Below are 13,888 nucleotides of genomic sequence, written 5' to 3'. Positions count from 1 at the left end.
ATACTAACTTCTACTTTGGTATATTTTCTCTTGCTGATTTTTCTAACCTTTTTCTTGCAATATTTTCTTGATCTATTTCAGGAATCATAAGTGTATGCGCCGTCAAGGACAAGCAGTGATATTGCCAGTTGATCCCGAAATCGAGAAAACTTGTAGGAGAAACCGAAAGAACAAGAGGCAAGAGGGAGTTTCGGAATCGCTGAAACTTCGTACATCATGGCCGCCAATGCCGCAAACAATGGAGGCAATAACGGTAACAATGGTGGCGCAGTAGAAGATCAAGCTAATGGCCGCAGCTTGAGAGATTACATTCTCCCTACTCTGACGGGAGTGCAGTCATGTATCAGGCCACCGGCAGTGGAAGCAAACAACTTTGAGATCATACCTGCCATACTGCAGATGGTGCAATCTTCAGTTCAGTTTGGTGGCCTCCCTTCGGAAGATCCTAATCTGCATCTCTCTAATTTCATGGAACTTTGTGAAACCTTTAAAGTTAATGGAGTTAGTGATGATGCTATTCGACTGAGACTGTTCCCATTCTCTCTTAGAGAGCGAGCCAAGAGTTGGCTAAACTCCTTGCCACCCAACTCTATTGCCACCTGGAATGATCTGGCAACGAAATTCTTGTCAAAGTTCTTTCCTCCAGCCAAGTCTGCAAAGCTGAGAGGAGAAATTAATAACTTCTGCCAACAAGATAATGAATCTCTCCATGAGGCTTGGGAGAGGTTTAAAGATTTGATCAGAAAGTGCCCTCACCATGGTATAGAGAAGTGGATGCTGGTCCACAACTTCTACAATGGGTTGGTAGGAAATACAAGAACTTTAATAGATGCTGCAGCTGGGGGAGCCTTTATGAGGAAGAGTGCTAATGAGGCATATGATCTATTAGAGGAGATGGCTCTAAACAATCAACAGTGGCCAACTGAGAGGAGTCAATCAAAGAAAGTAGCTGGTGTGTTAGAGGTCGATGCCATCACCAAGTTGACAGCACAGGTTGAGGCATTGACAAAGATAATTGCAGGGCAAGCTAAACAAGCCCAAGTTGTGTGTGAATTATGTGGGGGAAGCCATCACTTTTCAGAATGCCAAGCTGATGTGGATGATTTGCCAATGGATGAAGCTAAAGCCATTGGAAACTATTCACAGAACAACAACAACAATTATGGGTTCAACCAGGGTAACAACCGAAGAAACAGTGGGTTCTATCAGCAACGAAATCAGAACCAGAATCAGAATCAACAGTTTAATCAGCAACAAACCTCTGGTGGAAATTCTAGTTTGCAGACAGATTTACTGCTTCAATTCATGACTGAAACTAGATCTTCAATCAAAGACCTGCAGACACAGATGGGCCAACTAGCAACTCAAGTAGCAACCCGTCCTCAAGGGAATTTGCCTAGCACAACTGAAGTAAACCCCAAGGAAAACTGCAAGGCAATTACCCTGAGAAGCGGTAAAAATTATGATGGTCCTGAATTGCCACAACTAGTGAATGGAGAAAAGGAGAATAAAGAGCAACCGATGTCGACCCCAACACCCACTCCAACGAAGGCTACTGATAGTCAACCACAGCCACAGCAGTCTCCACCAATTAATATAGATCACCATGTGAAAATACCCTATCCTCAGAGGCTCAGAAAGTCAAGTCTGGACAAGCAGTTCACCAAATTCCTGGAAGTGTTCAAAAGACTTCACATTAACATTCCCTTTGCTGAAGCTTTAGAGCAGATGCCAAGTTATGTGAAGTTTATGAAGGAAATCCTGTCAAAGAAGAGAAAGATGGAGGACTATGAGACAGTGGCTCTAACTGAAGAGTGCAGTGCCATCCTACAGAAGAAACTCCCTCCTAAACTAAGAGATCCAGGGAGTTTTACTATTCCTTGTACTATAGGAAAAATTGAGGGAATAAATGCACTTTGTGACTTGGGAGCTAGCATTAACTTGATGCCTCTATCGGTGTTTAAAAGACTGCAGTTGGGTGAAGCAAAGCCAACAACAGTAACTCTCCAATTGGCGGACCGATCACTAGCCCATCCTAGAGGAGTCATTGAGGATGTGTTAGTTAAGGTTGATAAGTTCATCTTTCCAGCTGATTTCATCGTCTTGGATATGGAAGAAGATAGCAATGTCCCAATTATTCTTGGGAGACCATTCTTGGCAACTGGCCAAGCCTTAATCGATGTTCAGAAAGGTGAATTAAAGCTGAGAGTCCAAGGAGAGGAAGTGGTCTTTAATGTGCTAAAGGCTATGACGTACCCAAAGGCAAGTGATAATTGCTTCTTTATTGATTTGATTGATGAAATGGTGAGTGAGAAAAAGCTGCTAGATGATCCTCTTGAACTAAGTCTAACTGAAGATGAATTGACGGAGCAAGAAGGACAAGAGGTCATGGGGTATGTGAAGTGGCTCGACTCCTATGGGCCTTTGAACAGAAGATACTTTGAGGAATTGGGAGCAGTTCCAAAAGAGCTGAAGCCATCTACTGAAAAGCCCCCAGAACTTGAATTGAAGGTGCTTCCTAGTCACTTGAGGTATGAGTTTTTGGGTCAAGATAAAAAGCTGCCAGTTATTGTTTCAGCTTCTCTCTCTGATGTGGAAACTGATAGACTTTTGAGGGTACTTCGGGCTCACAACAAGGCAATCGCTTGGACACTAGGAGATGTTAAAGGAATCAGTCCTTCAACAGTGATGCATCGAATTCTCATGGAAGACAACGCCAAACCAACTATTGATGCTCAAAGAAGACTCAATCCACCCATGAAAGAAGTAGTCAGAAAAGAAGTAGTTAAGTGGTTGGATGCTGGAGTTGCTTATCCTATTTCAGATAGTAAGTGGGTTAGCCCGGTGCAAGTGGTCCCGAAGAAAGGTGGAATGACAGTGATAAAGAATGAAAAGAATGAGTTGATTCCTACAAGAACAGTCACCGGTTGGAGGATTTGCATCGATTACAGGAAACTCAATAAGGCAACAAGAAAAGATCACTTCCCTTTGCCCTTCATCGATCAAATGCTAGACAGATTAGCGGGGCAAGAGTATTACTGTTTTCTTGATGGATATTCTGGGTACCACCAGATAGCTATAGCGCCTGAAGATCAGGAGAAGACTACTTTCACATGTCCTTATGGTACCTTTGCCTTCAGAAGAATGCCCTTCGGCTTGTGCAACGCCCCTGCCACTTTTCAAAGGTGTATGATGGCTATCTTTTCAGATTTGATTGAATCTTGTATTGAAATTTTTATGGATGATTTCTCAGTGTTTGGTTCTTCCTTTGATCATTGTTTGGAAAATCTGGAAAAAGTACTAACAAGGTGCGAGAAGTCTAACTTGGTGTTAAACTGAGAGAAGTGTCACTTTATGGTAACAGAAGGAATTGTTCTTGGGCACAAAATTTCAAAAGCAGGAATTGAGGTGGATAAGGCAAAGGTCTCAACAATAGAAAATTTGCCACCTCCAGTTTCTGTAAAAGGAGTGAGGAGTTTCCTGGGACATGCTGGCTTCTACCGCAGATTTATCAAGGACTTCTCTAAAATCTCAAAACCTTTATCGAGCTTACTTGTAAATGGAGTTCCATTTGAGTTCGGAGAAGATTGTTTAAAAGCTTTCCAGATTTTAAAGGAGAAATTGATTACAGCACCGATAGTAACTTCACCAAATTGGGAACTGCCGTTTGAGTTGATGTGTGATGCTAGTGACTATGCCATTGGAGCGGTTCTGGGTCAAAGAGTTGACAGAGTATTCCACACAATCTACTATGCTAGTAGAACTCTGAATACGCTCAATTAAACTACGCCACTACAGAGAAAGAAATGCTGGCAATAGTGTTTGCTTGTGACAAATTTCGACCCTACCTAATTGGAAATAAGGTAATTGTTTACACAGATCATTCAGCAATCAAATACCTTATGACCAAGAAGGATGCAAAACCAAGACTGATTCGGTGGGTACTTTTACTTCAAGAGTTCGACTTAGAGATAAAAGATAAAAAAGGCACCGAGAACCTGGTAGCAGACCATTTGTCAAGATTAGAGCTGCAAGAGAGTCAGAATACAAAGGAGGTACAAATAAATGAGCAATTTCCTGATGAACAACTCTTTAGTGTGAGGGAAAACCTGATGGTACCTTGGTACGCTGACTATGTTAATTTCTTGGCTGCAAAAATAACTCCACCCAAGCTTTCGCGTCAACAATTGAAGAAATTCTTTTCTGAGGTGAAACATTACTATTGGGAAGAACCAATCCTCTACAAGCACTGCGCCGATCAGATCATAAGGAGATGTGTTCCTGAAGAGGAGATGTATTCTATCCTAAATCACTGTCATGCTTTACCATGTGGGGGACATTTTAGTGGGAATAGAACAGCTGCAAAAGTGTTGCAAAGTGGATTCTTTTGGCCAACGCTATTCAAGGATGCTACTACTTTTGTAAAGGCATGTGATCGTTGTCAACGAACAGGTAATATCTCAAGAAGAAACGAGATGCCTTTAACAGGAATTTTAGAAGTTGAATTGTTTGATGTATGGGGAATAGACTTTATGGGTCCTTTTCCTTCATCCTTTAGCAATCAGTACATTCTTTTGGCTACATTGATTATGTGTCTAAATGGGTCGAAGCTTCAGCTACACCTCAAAATGATGGAAAGACAGTTCTCCGCTTCTTACAAAAGAACATTTTTACTCGGTTTGGTACTCCTCGAGCAATAGTAAGCGATGAAGGGAGCCATTTCTGTAACAAGCAGTTTGAAGCACTCCTCTCAAGATATGGTGTTCGACATCGAACTGCTTTACCATACCATCCCCAAAGTAATGGCCAAGCTGAAATCTCTAACCGAGAGATTAAGGTGATTCTGGAGAAAACAGTGCAAAGATCAAGGAAAGATTGGTCAAGGAAGTTGGATGACGCACTGTGGGCGTACAGAACAGCTTTCAAAACACCAATTGGCATGTCCCCATATCGGTTGGTGTTTGGAAAGGCTTGTCATTTACCGGTGGAGTTAGAGCATAGAGCTTTTTGGGCCATGAAGACTCTCAACATGGAACTAAAAGCTGCAGGGGAGAAAAGACTGTTACAGCTGAATGAGTTAGATGAGTTTCGGAACGAAGCCTATGAAAACGCCAAGATATACAAAGAGAGAACTAAAAAGTGGCACGATAAAGGTCTAATACGGAAAGAGTTTCAACCAGGACAGCAAGTGCTACTCTTCAATTCAAGGCTGAAACTGTTTCCTGGAAAGCTGAAATCAAGATGGTCGGGACCATTTACGGTGGTCAAGGTGTTTCCTTATGGAGCGGTGGAGTTAAAAGGTGAAAGTCCAACAACTTTCAAAGTCAATGGACAAAGGTTAAAGCTCTACTTGGGAGGTCAGTTTGACCAAGCCAAGTCCGCCATGATCCTGGCGCCACTTTGAAATCCAAGGCTCAGCGTCTAGCTGCATGACGATAAACACAGCGCTTCTGGGAGGCAGCCCAAGTATTATTTTGTTTTGATTGTTTTGTTAGTATTTTCAATTTTTAGTTTAGTACCAGACATTATTTCTTTTTAATTGAATCGTGAAAAGCGTGAAAAAAAAAATTAAAAATTATTTTTTTCGACCTGAAGCCCAGAAGTCGCGACTAGCATTAAGCCTAGTCGCGACCTATTTCTCAAGTCGCGACCTCAGTCGCGACTTGCTGATTTTCCAGAAACGCCAAAATTTCCTCGATTAGCAAGTCGCGACTAGCCTGTGGCCAGGTCGCGACTTGCTGACGAAAAATTCTATAAATTCACACTTTCCCCCTCATTCAACCCTACACAAACCAAATTCAAATTTCAAATCCTCTCAGCCGACCCTACCCTCTTTTCCTCTCAAAAATTCAATTTTTCATCTTCAAACTTCAATCTTTTCATCTTTTCTCAAATTTCTTAAACCCAATCCAATCAAAAACCCAATTTCACTCAATAATCTACACATATCATCAAAACCCACACCAAAGAATACCCAAAACCAAAAAAAAATCACCATTGTTGTCACCCTCAAAACTCAAGCTTTCAAGACATTCAACAATGGAGGTGGAGTTAAGCGTTTTCGGGTTGTAAGTATCACTTTCTTCATGCTTTTAAGAATTTGATTAATTATTTTAAGTTTTGAGTGATATAATTGTGTGTGGGGTAAAAATTGATAATATTGGGTTTATTATTATTGTATTGTGGTATTAAGTGGTTAGGAACATTGATTGAGTGAATTTTGTATTTTTGGGATAGAGGAAATTTAAGGGGAGGTGCTGCCCAATTTTTCTTAGAAAAAAAAAAAAAAAAGTTTCAGAAAAAAAAAGAAAGAAAAAAAAAGAAAAAAAAGTAATTTCGAAAAAAAAAAGAAAGAAAAAATGGCACCAAAGAGGACAAGGAATGTTGAAGAAGGTTCGTCTTCGAACCCACCACCAACGGGTTTTGATAGAACCCGCTTTGGTAGTATCGAGGCTCACAATCGCTTCGTAAGGTTGAAGAATAGAGCCTATATTGAAGATAGGGGTATTGAATTCCCTGAAAATCCATTGAGGCGCCAACCTCGGTTTGAGACAATCAGAGCGCAAATTGAAAGAATGAAGTGGGGAAGTTTTGTGGATACTCGGGGTCGGGCTAATGTTACTATGGCCTGTGAATTCCTTGCAAATTGGCCCGACCGTCGAAATGGGGAAGTGAAGGTTCGTGGAAAGAAGGTTCCCGCCACTGCTGACGCATTCAATGTGATGTTCTCTGTCCCAGATTACACTAGGGAGGAACAACGCCTCCGAATTATTGAGGAAGAAGAGCAATTTGACATGGTGGATGTCGCGGAGACAGTGGGATTTCCTGGGTTGAGGTTCCATGACAATGATGGTACCGAGGGGTCGCCCAATATTCTGTACCGGTGTGAGATTAACCCGGTGGCAAAAACATGGCTGTACTTTGTGAGTGCTCGGTTAGTGCCCAACAAGCATTTTTCCGATGTCCAAATGGATCGCCTTAAATATGTGTACGCCATAATGAAAGGGTACAACATTAACATTGGACAAGTCATACGGCAGAGCATTGACCAAATCGTGCAAGGAGCCACGGGAGGTGGTTTCGGTTTGGCAGGGGTTATCACAGAACTCTGCGGGGCATATGAAGTTCCCCAGTTAGAGTTTGACAACACGGTGTTGCCACTTCGTAAGATGGACATCGCCTTTGTCAACAGGCTGAAAGAGCCACACCCCTATGGGCAGCCACCACCTGATGCACCGCAAGGGCGTAGGCGGCAACGTGAGCCTAGTGTTGAAGAAGAAGAAGAGGAGCAAACACTTCAATTGCCTGGGCCCATTGATCCTACAACACAATACACTCATGCACAGCTGAGTTACATAATTCAGCAGAACAACCACATGCAACAATACATGGTGCAAAGGAGTATCTATGATGAGGGACAAGTTCAGCAACTCAACTCTCTCATCAACAGAATGAACATTGGGATTGATGACCCGAACTACTTGGCACAACCTCCTCGGTTCTATCCCTATGACCAGCCGCCACCACCCAACCCTTTCTGAAAGGGTCTCAGGTAAGTTTCTTCTCTCTGCATTTTACTGTATACATTGGGGACAATGTAATATTTAGTTTGGGGGGAGAGGCTTAAGAAAAAATTTTAAATTCTGCACTTTAAATTCTGCATTTTAATTTTCTGTTTTAGTTTTTTTTTGTTTTAGTTAAGGAATGGCAATAAGCTTGATGATAGTTGTATGCTGCTGATTAGTGTGATGTGATCTGAAACTGCAAAATAACTGTGTGCTTGATTTTGTTAACTCTTTGGATTAGTTTGGATGCTTAGGAACCTGTGTCTTTCTGCAAATACTCAAGTTGTGAAAACTGTTATAACTGTTTTACTATGGTTTGTGGTAAGATTGACAGGATAGCTTAGAACTTGCATGTTTATTCTTTTGAGGCGAAATCCTTGGTAGTGTTCAATTGGAATATGATTTAGGCATTTGTTGGATAGTTTGAGCCTTTCAAGCCTACCATAATAATGTTTATCCCTAGTTAACCCTATTGAGCCTAAACCTGTTATGTTGTTCACCCATTGATTCGAAAAATTTTAACCATACTATTGATTTTTCTTCACCATTATATGCATGATATCATAAGCTAAATAATTAGTTTGGGGGAGAGAAATATTTAGTGTGAGAAAATAGTTAGAGGGAGAAGAACTTGTAAGATTGAGAAAAGAAAAAATGTGTAATTCAATGTCACTGAAAAAAAAAATTGAGATGATGATGAAATATGAATGATGAAAAAAAAAACACAACAAAAAGTAAGAATGTGTTTGAAAAAAATTCAGTGATGTTGGGAAAAATAATAGAGATATCTTCTCTCAATCTTGGTAGATGTGGGAACGCTATGGGGGATTGAAAAAAAAAAAAGTAAGAAGCTTGTGGGTTCTGTTTGTGTGCTTATGATATCTTGAGACAAAATTATCTTTTGCCTATCCCTGAATATCTAAGCCATACTACCTAAACCTTGAAAAGACCTAATGATTCCAAAGAATACTGTCAACATTAGTGGAGAAAGGTAAGCATGCAAGCTTATGAGTTATCGGGTTGTGGAACTAATGGAAAGAGTAAAACTTTTATAACAATGTTTCATACTTGAGTAGATTGTTGCAGTTGTACATAGTGTTATTAATTGAGCATCCGAGTTAATTGTTAGAGTTAGTAAGAACAAAATTCTAGTTTATGCAAGGATGGAAACAGAGCATGAGTCAGCAGTGTAGTGATTATCTGAAAGAGTAGTTAGTTTTTTTTTATCTTACTCGGGGGCGAGTAAGAATCTAGTTTGGGGGAATTTGTTAGGTTATAATTAACCTATATTTCGGGTCTTTAAAGTTAGCATTATCTCGTCTATTGGTGTCTTTTGGAGCAGTTTTACGCTTGATTTTCATTATTTCAGGTTCCCGGGGTGTTAAAGTTCGAATTCAGTCAAATGGCGAAAAACTGGGACAAACTTGGAAAATTTGGAAAATTTGGTTCCTGAAGCATCAGTAGTCGCGACCTCTGATGAGCCTGGTCGCGACCCTTTTTCCTGGTCGCGACCCAGGTCGCGACTTCGTAAGATTGGCAGAAACTCGGTTTTTCGAGTTTTGCCTGTAGTCGCGACCAGCTTAAATGCTAGTCGCGACTATGTACGGAAATCGCAGATTTGACCTAATTTTGATTTTTCACTCAATTGGAGGCTCACCACTTATCCCTATATAAGGAATACGACATTGAAGGTAAAAAAAAAAGCAAAAACAGACCTAATAGTGGAGGCAAAGTGGAGAGGAAGCTATCTTGAAGACCCGGAGCGATACCACCTTCTAGTTTCTTTCTTTTTCCCTTTTTATTCATCTTTATGTTTGTTTTTAATTCTGAATTAATCATGGATGTTTTTAGAGTTATTATGAACTAAATTTCCCAATAAGGGAGGCTGATGAATGTTGTTTAAGTTTATGCCTAGTTAATAAATAATCGCCATTCCTTCATCTTATGTGTGAATATTATCTTTATTTGTGTTTAATTTCATGTTTAAGCTTGATCACCTTTTACATGCTCTATGATCCTAATTCGAAATCTGAAAAGTGAGAATTAGGAATGCTAAAATTTGGATAGTCTAGGTTTTGATGTAAAACGAGAGTATTTACATAGCCTAGTGACTAATAGATTATTGCTTAATGCTGATTTTGTGTTGATCTAATTAAGAAGTTAATTAGAGAACATATTATTTAGAACCTAAAAGATCTGAAAAGAGTTAGGTTAATTTATAATCTGTCTTTCACATTGAGATAAGGATAGCAATTAGGCATTAACATAGGTAACTTATCAACAGGATTCACCTCCCTAATCTCTCATCTTGATTAATCTTCGTTTATTTTCTCTTTAATTTCTGAGTTATTTACTTTTACAAATTGCAACTTATTATTTTACCAAATAGAATCATAATTATAATTTAGTAGTACTCAATCCAATTCCCTGTGGTTCGACCTCACTTGCGTGAGATACTACTTGATACGTACACTTGCGTAATAAACAGAATTTTCGTAACAGAGCCCCGGTTTTATTCGTCAAGAATAAGGATGGATCTATGAGGATGTTCATCGACTACAGAGAATTGAACAAGCTAACGGTGAAGAATAAATATCCATTACCTAGGATCGATGATTTGTTCGATCAGCTTCAGGGGAAGACAGTCTTTTCTAAGATTGATCTCCGTTCGGGTTATCATCAGTTGAGAATCCGAGAGGAGGACATTCCAAAGACGGCTTTCCGCACTAGGTATGGACATTACGAGTTTCTGGTTATGTCATTCGGACTAACCAATGCTCCTGCAGTATTCATGGACCTGATGAATAGAGTATTCAAGGATTTCCTCGATATCTGTGTGATTGTGTTTATCGACGACATCCTCGTGTACTCTCAATCAGAAGAGGAGCATGAGTTACATCTTCAGATGATATTGCAACGACTTCGAGAACATAAGCTTTATGCCAAGTTCAAGAAATGTGAGTTCTGGCTATCTCAGGTGTCCTTCCTAGGGCACATTGTGAGCAAAGACGGGATCAAGGTGGATCCCGGGAAGATTGAATATGTCAGGGATTGGTCGAGACCGAAGACAGTGTAGAGATCAGAAGCTTCTTGGGTTTAGCTGGGTACTACCGTAGGTTCGTCGAAGGGTTCTCTAAAATTTCAATGCCCCTAACCGAGCTTACAAAGAAGAATCAGCGATTTATTTGGTCAGACAAGTGCGAAGCTAGTTTTCAGGAGCTAAAACAGAGGTTGATTACCGCTCCAGTGCTAGCTTTGCCTTCGGACAAGGAGAAGTTCGTAATTTATTGTGACGCCTCCAAACAGGGTTTGGGGTGTGTGTTGATGCAAGCCGATCGGGTTATCGCTTATGCCTCCCGGCAGTTAAAGGATTATGAACAGCGATACCCGACTCATGATCTAGAATTGGCCGCAGTGGTTTTTGCACTGAAGATTTGGCGGCATTACCTTTACGGGGAGAAATGTGAGATCTATACTGACCATAAAAGTCTCAAGTATTTCTTTACTCAGAAGGATTTGAATATGAGACAAAGGCGTTGGTTGGAATTAGTGAAGGATTACGATTGTGAGATCCTCTATCATCCCGGAAAATCCAATGTAGTGGCCGATGCCCTGAGCAGAAAGGGTCCCGGGCAAGTAGCTAGTATGGTTCAGATCTCACCTCAGCTAGTAGAGGATATGGTTAGATCCAGCATTGAGTTTGTGATAGGTCAGCTTCACAACTTAACGCTGCAATCTGATCTGTTGGAAAGAATAAAAGTCGCTCAGATGACAGATCCGGAGTTAGTGAAGATCCGAGATGAGGTGTTGGCTGGTCAAGCCAAGGACTTTTCAGTGTCAGATAGTGGGATGCTTTTGTATAAAGCCAGGGTTTGTGTTCCGAACAGTGTGGAACTTAGGAATAAGATCTTTGAGGAGGCTCATTCTACCCCGTATTCTCTGCATCCCGGCACCACTAAGATGTACCAAGATTTGAAACCGTACTTCTGGTGGAACGGTATGAAGAAGAATTTGGTAGAATTCGTATCGAGATGCCTCACTTGTCAGCAGATTAAGGCTGAACATCAGAGACCAGCAGGGTTGTTGCAGCCTCTAACCCTACCATAATGGAAATGGGAGGATATTACGATGGATTTTGTGGTCGGGTTACCTAGGACCACGGGTTTATTTGATTCCATCTGGGTAGTGGTGGACCGATTTACGAAATCTGCTCATTTTCTGCCGGTTAGAACAACATTTTCAGTGGATCAGTTGGCAGAGCTGTATGTCAGAGAGATAGTGAGACTTCACGGGGTACCGAAGTCTATAGTTTCGGACAGGGATCCAAAGTTCACCTCCAAATTTTGGCAAAGTTTGCAACGGGCAATGGGTACAAAGCTGAAATTCAGTACAGCATTCCATCCTCAGACAGATGGTCAGTCCGAAAGGACAATTCAGATATTGGAGGATATGTTGAGAGCCTGTGTTATGGACTTTGAAGGCTCATGGAATAAGTATCTACCGTTGATAGAATTTTCTTACAACAACAGTTATCAGAGTACGATAGGGATGGCTCCCTATGAACTGTTATACGGTAGGAAATGTAGATCCCCTATCCACTGGGATGAGACAGGGGAGAAGAAATACCTAGGTCCAGAGTCAGTGCAGCGGACCAATGAGGCAATAGAAAAGATAAAAGCTAGAATGCTTGCCTCACAGAGCAGACAGAAGAGTTACGCAGATCCGAAACGCAGAGATGTTGAGTTCCAAGTAGGGGACCATGTGTTTTTACGGGTATCTCCGATGAAGGGGATTAAACGTTTCGGGAAAAGAGGCAAGTTATGCCCTATATTTACAGGACCTTTCGAGATTCTCGAGAAGATAGGTCAAGTGGCATATCGGTTAGCATTGCCTCCAGCCTTATCAGCAGTTCACAACGTATTCCATGTCTCGATGTTGAGAAAATACGTTTCAGATCGCTCTCATATACTCAGTTATGAGAGTCTTGAGCTACAGCCAGACATGACTTATGAGGAACAGCCAGTGCAGATCCTGGATAGAAAGGATAAAGTCCTTCGAAATAAGACCATAGCATTGGTCAAAGTTCTCTGGAGAAACAGCAAGGTGGAGGAAGCGACCTGGGAGCTAGAGTCAGATATGAGAACTCAGTGTCCAGAATTATTCAGGTTAGATTTCGGGGACGAAATCCTTTTAAGGGGGGGATAGTTGTAAAGCCCGCTTAGTTAATTTGGAAATTATCATTTAATTATGATTAATTATGAAATTATTTATAGCTATTTAAATAATTTATTACTGTTATTTATGGAATTCAGAAATGCATTGTTATGTTATTCAGTAGTTTTCATATTTTGCATTTTCGGTGCCCGGTATTTTGGAACTCGGCGTTTGGCTCAGTAGAAATCACAACTTAGCATGTTATTAGTTTGGGAGGGTTTATTAGACATTGGGAATGTCGGGAATGGCCGGGAATTTAGAATTTCCCAAAAATACCCCTTTAGTATGGTTTATGTGGTTTAATGGTGGAGGGGCAAAATGGTCTTTTTGCCCCATTAGTGTTTTGTCTTATGTGAGTTATTAAATGGAATAAATGTTTATTTTAATTGATTATTTATGGCTGAAATGAAATAGTATATGTGGCTTGTTTTCATTTATTCATTTTCACAAAAAACACAAAGTTAGAAAGTTAGAAATTTTAAAGGAAAAGCTCTCTTTTTCTCTCCATTTTGGCTGGGTATTTGGGATTCAAAGGCTGGGTTTTTCAAGCTTGATTCATCACATCTTTGGGAACTCTTGATTGTGGTATGTATTTCCTATTTGTCTTTCTTTGTTTTCTTGAAAAAAATGATGAATTATGGAGTGAAATGCATGCTTTTTGATGTTGTTGCTGCTGCTTGTTATTGTTGTTGTTTTTATGTCTAAAATGTTGAATTAATTATGTTTAGTTAGGTTGAAATGCATGCTAGTTGTTCTTGCTTGAGTTGGTTAATTTTCTTGTTAAGAAGCTAAGGTTTTCAAAGTAAAAAATTGAGAAATTGGTGGCTGTAGTTATTGCATGAATTAGGTTTTGTTTTCTGCAGTGTTTCTATGCTTGATTATGTGATTCTAAGCTAGCTTTGAGGTTTGTGAGTGAGCTTTAGCCAAGTTTGAGTTTTAACTCAAAGCTTGGAGCTCACATGGTGTTTTTCATTTCTGTGGTTTCTGGGTAGGTTTGATGCCTTGGATATGTTCTATGGAAGGTATAGAACAGGTCTGGAAAGTTTAAATCAATTTGGGGTTGAATTGGTTGAGTTATGAAAATTTGATGTTGCTGCCTGCGAGGAACC

At 40.4% G+C, this 13,888-nt stretch overlaps 1 protein-coding gene and 1 non-coding gene across 2 annotated transcripts; one reads left to right on the top strand and one right to left on the bottom strand.

Moving 5' to 3' along the window:
* Window positions 1–657: 657 nt before the first annotated feature.
* Window positions 658–764, bottom strand: LOC115708545 (small nucleolar RNA R71). Its single transcript, XR_004010036.1, has one exon. It is a non-coding gene; the product is annotated as a small nucleolar RNA R71 (small nucleolar RNA).
* A 1,537-nt stretch (window positions 765–2,301) lies between these two features.
* Window positions 2,302–3,783, top strand: LOC133038234 (uncharacterized). Its single transcript, XM_061116323.1, has 2 exons — window positions 2,302–3,124; window positions 3,365–3,783. Exons 1-2 carry the CDS (start codon window positions 2,302–2,304, stop codon window positions 3,781–3,783), a joined length of 1,242 nt encoding a protein of 413 aa, XP_060972306.1.
* Window positions 3,784–13,888: the final 10,105 nt, after the last annotated feature.

The sequence above is a fragment of the Cannabis sativa genome, chromosome 5 (assembly GCF_029168945.1).
Source record: "Cannabis sativa cultivar Pink pepper isolate KNU-18-1 chromosome 5, ASM2916894v1, whole genome shotgun sequence".
Taxonomy (NCBI): Eukaryota; Viridiplantae; Streptophyta; class Magnoliopsida; order Rosales; family Cannabaceae; genus Cannabis; species Cannabis sativa.
Note: the sequence above shows the minus strand (reverse complement) of the source record. Positions and strands in the feature narration are given on the sequence as shown.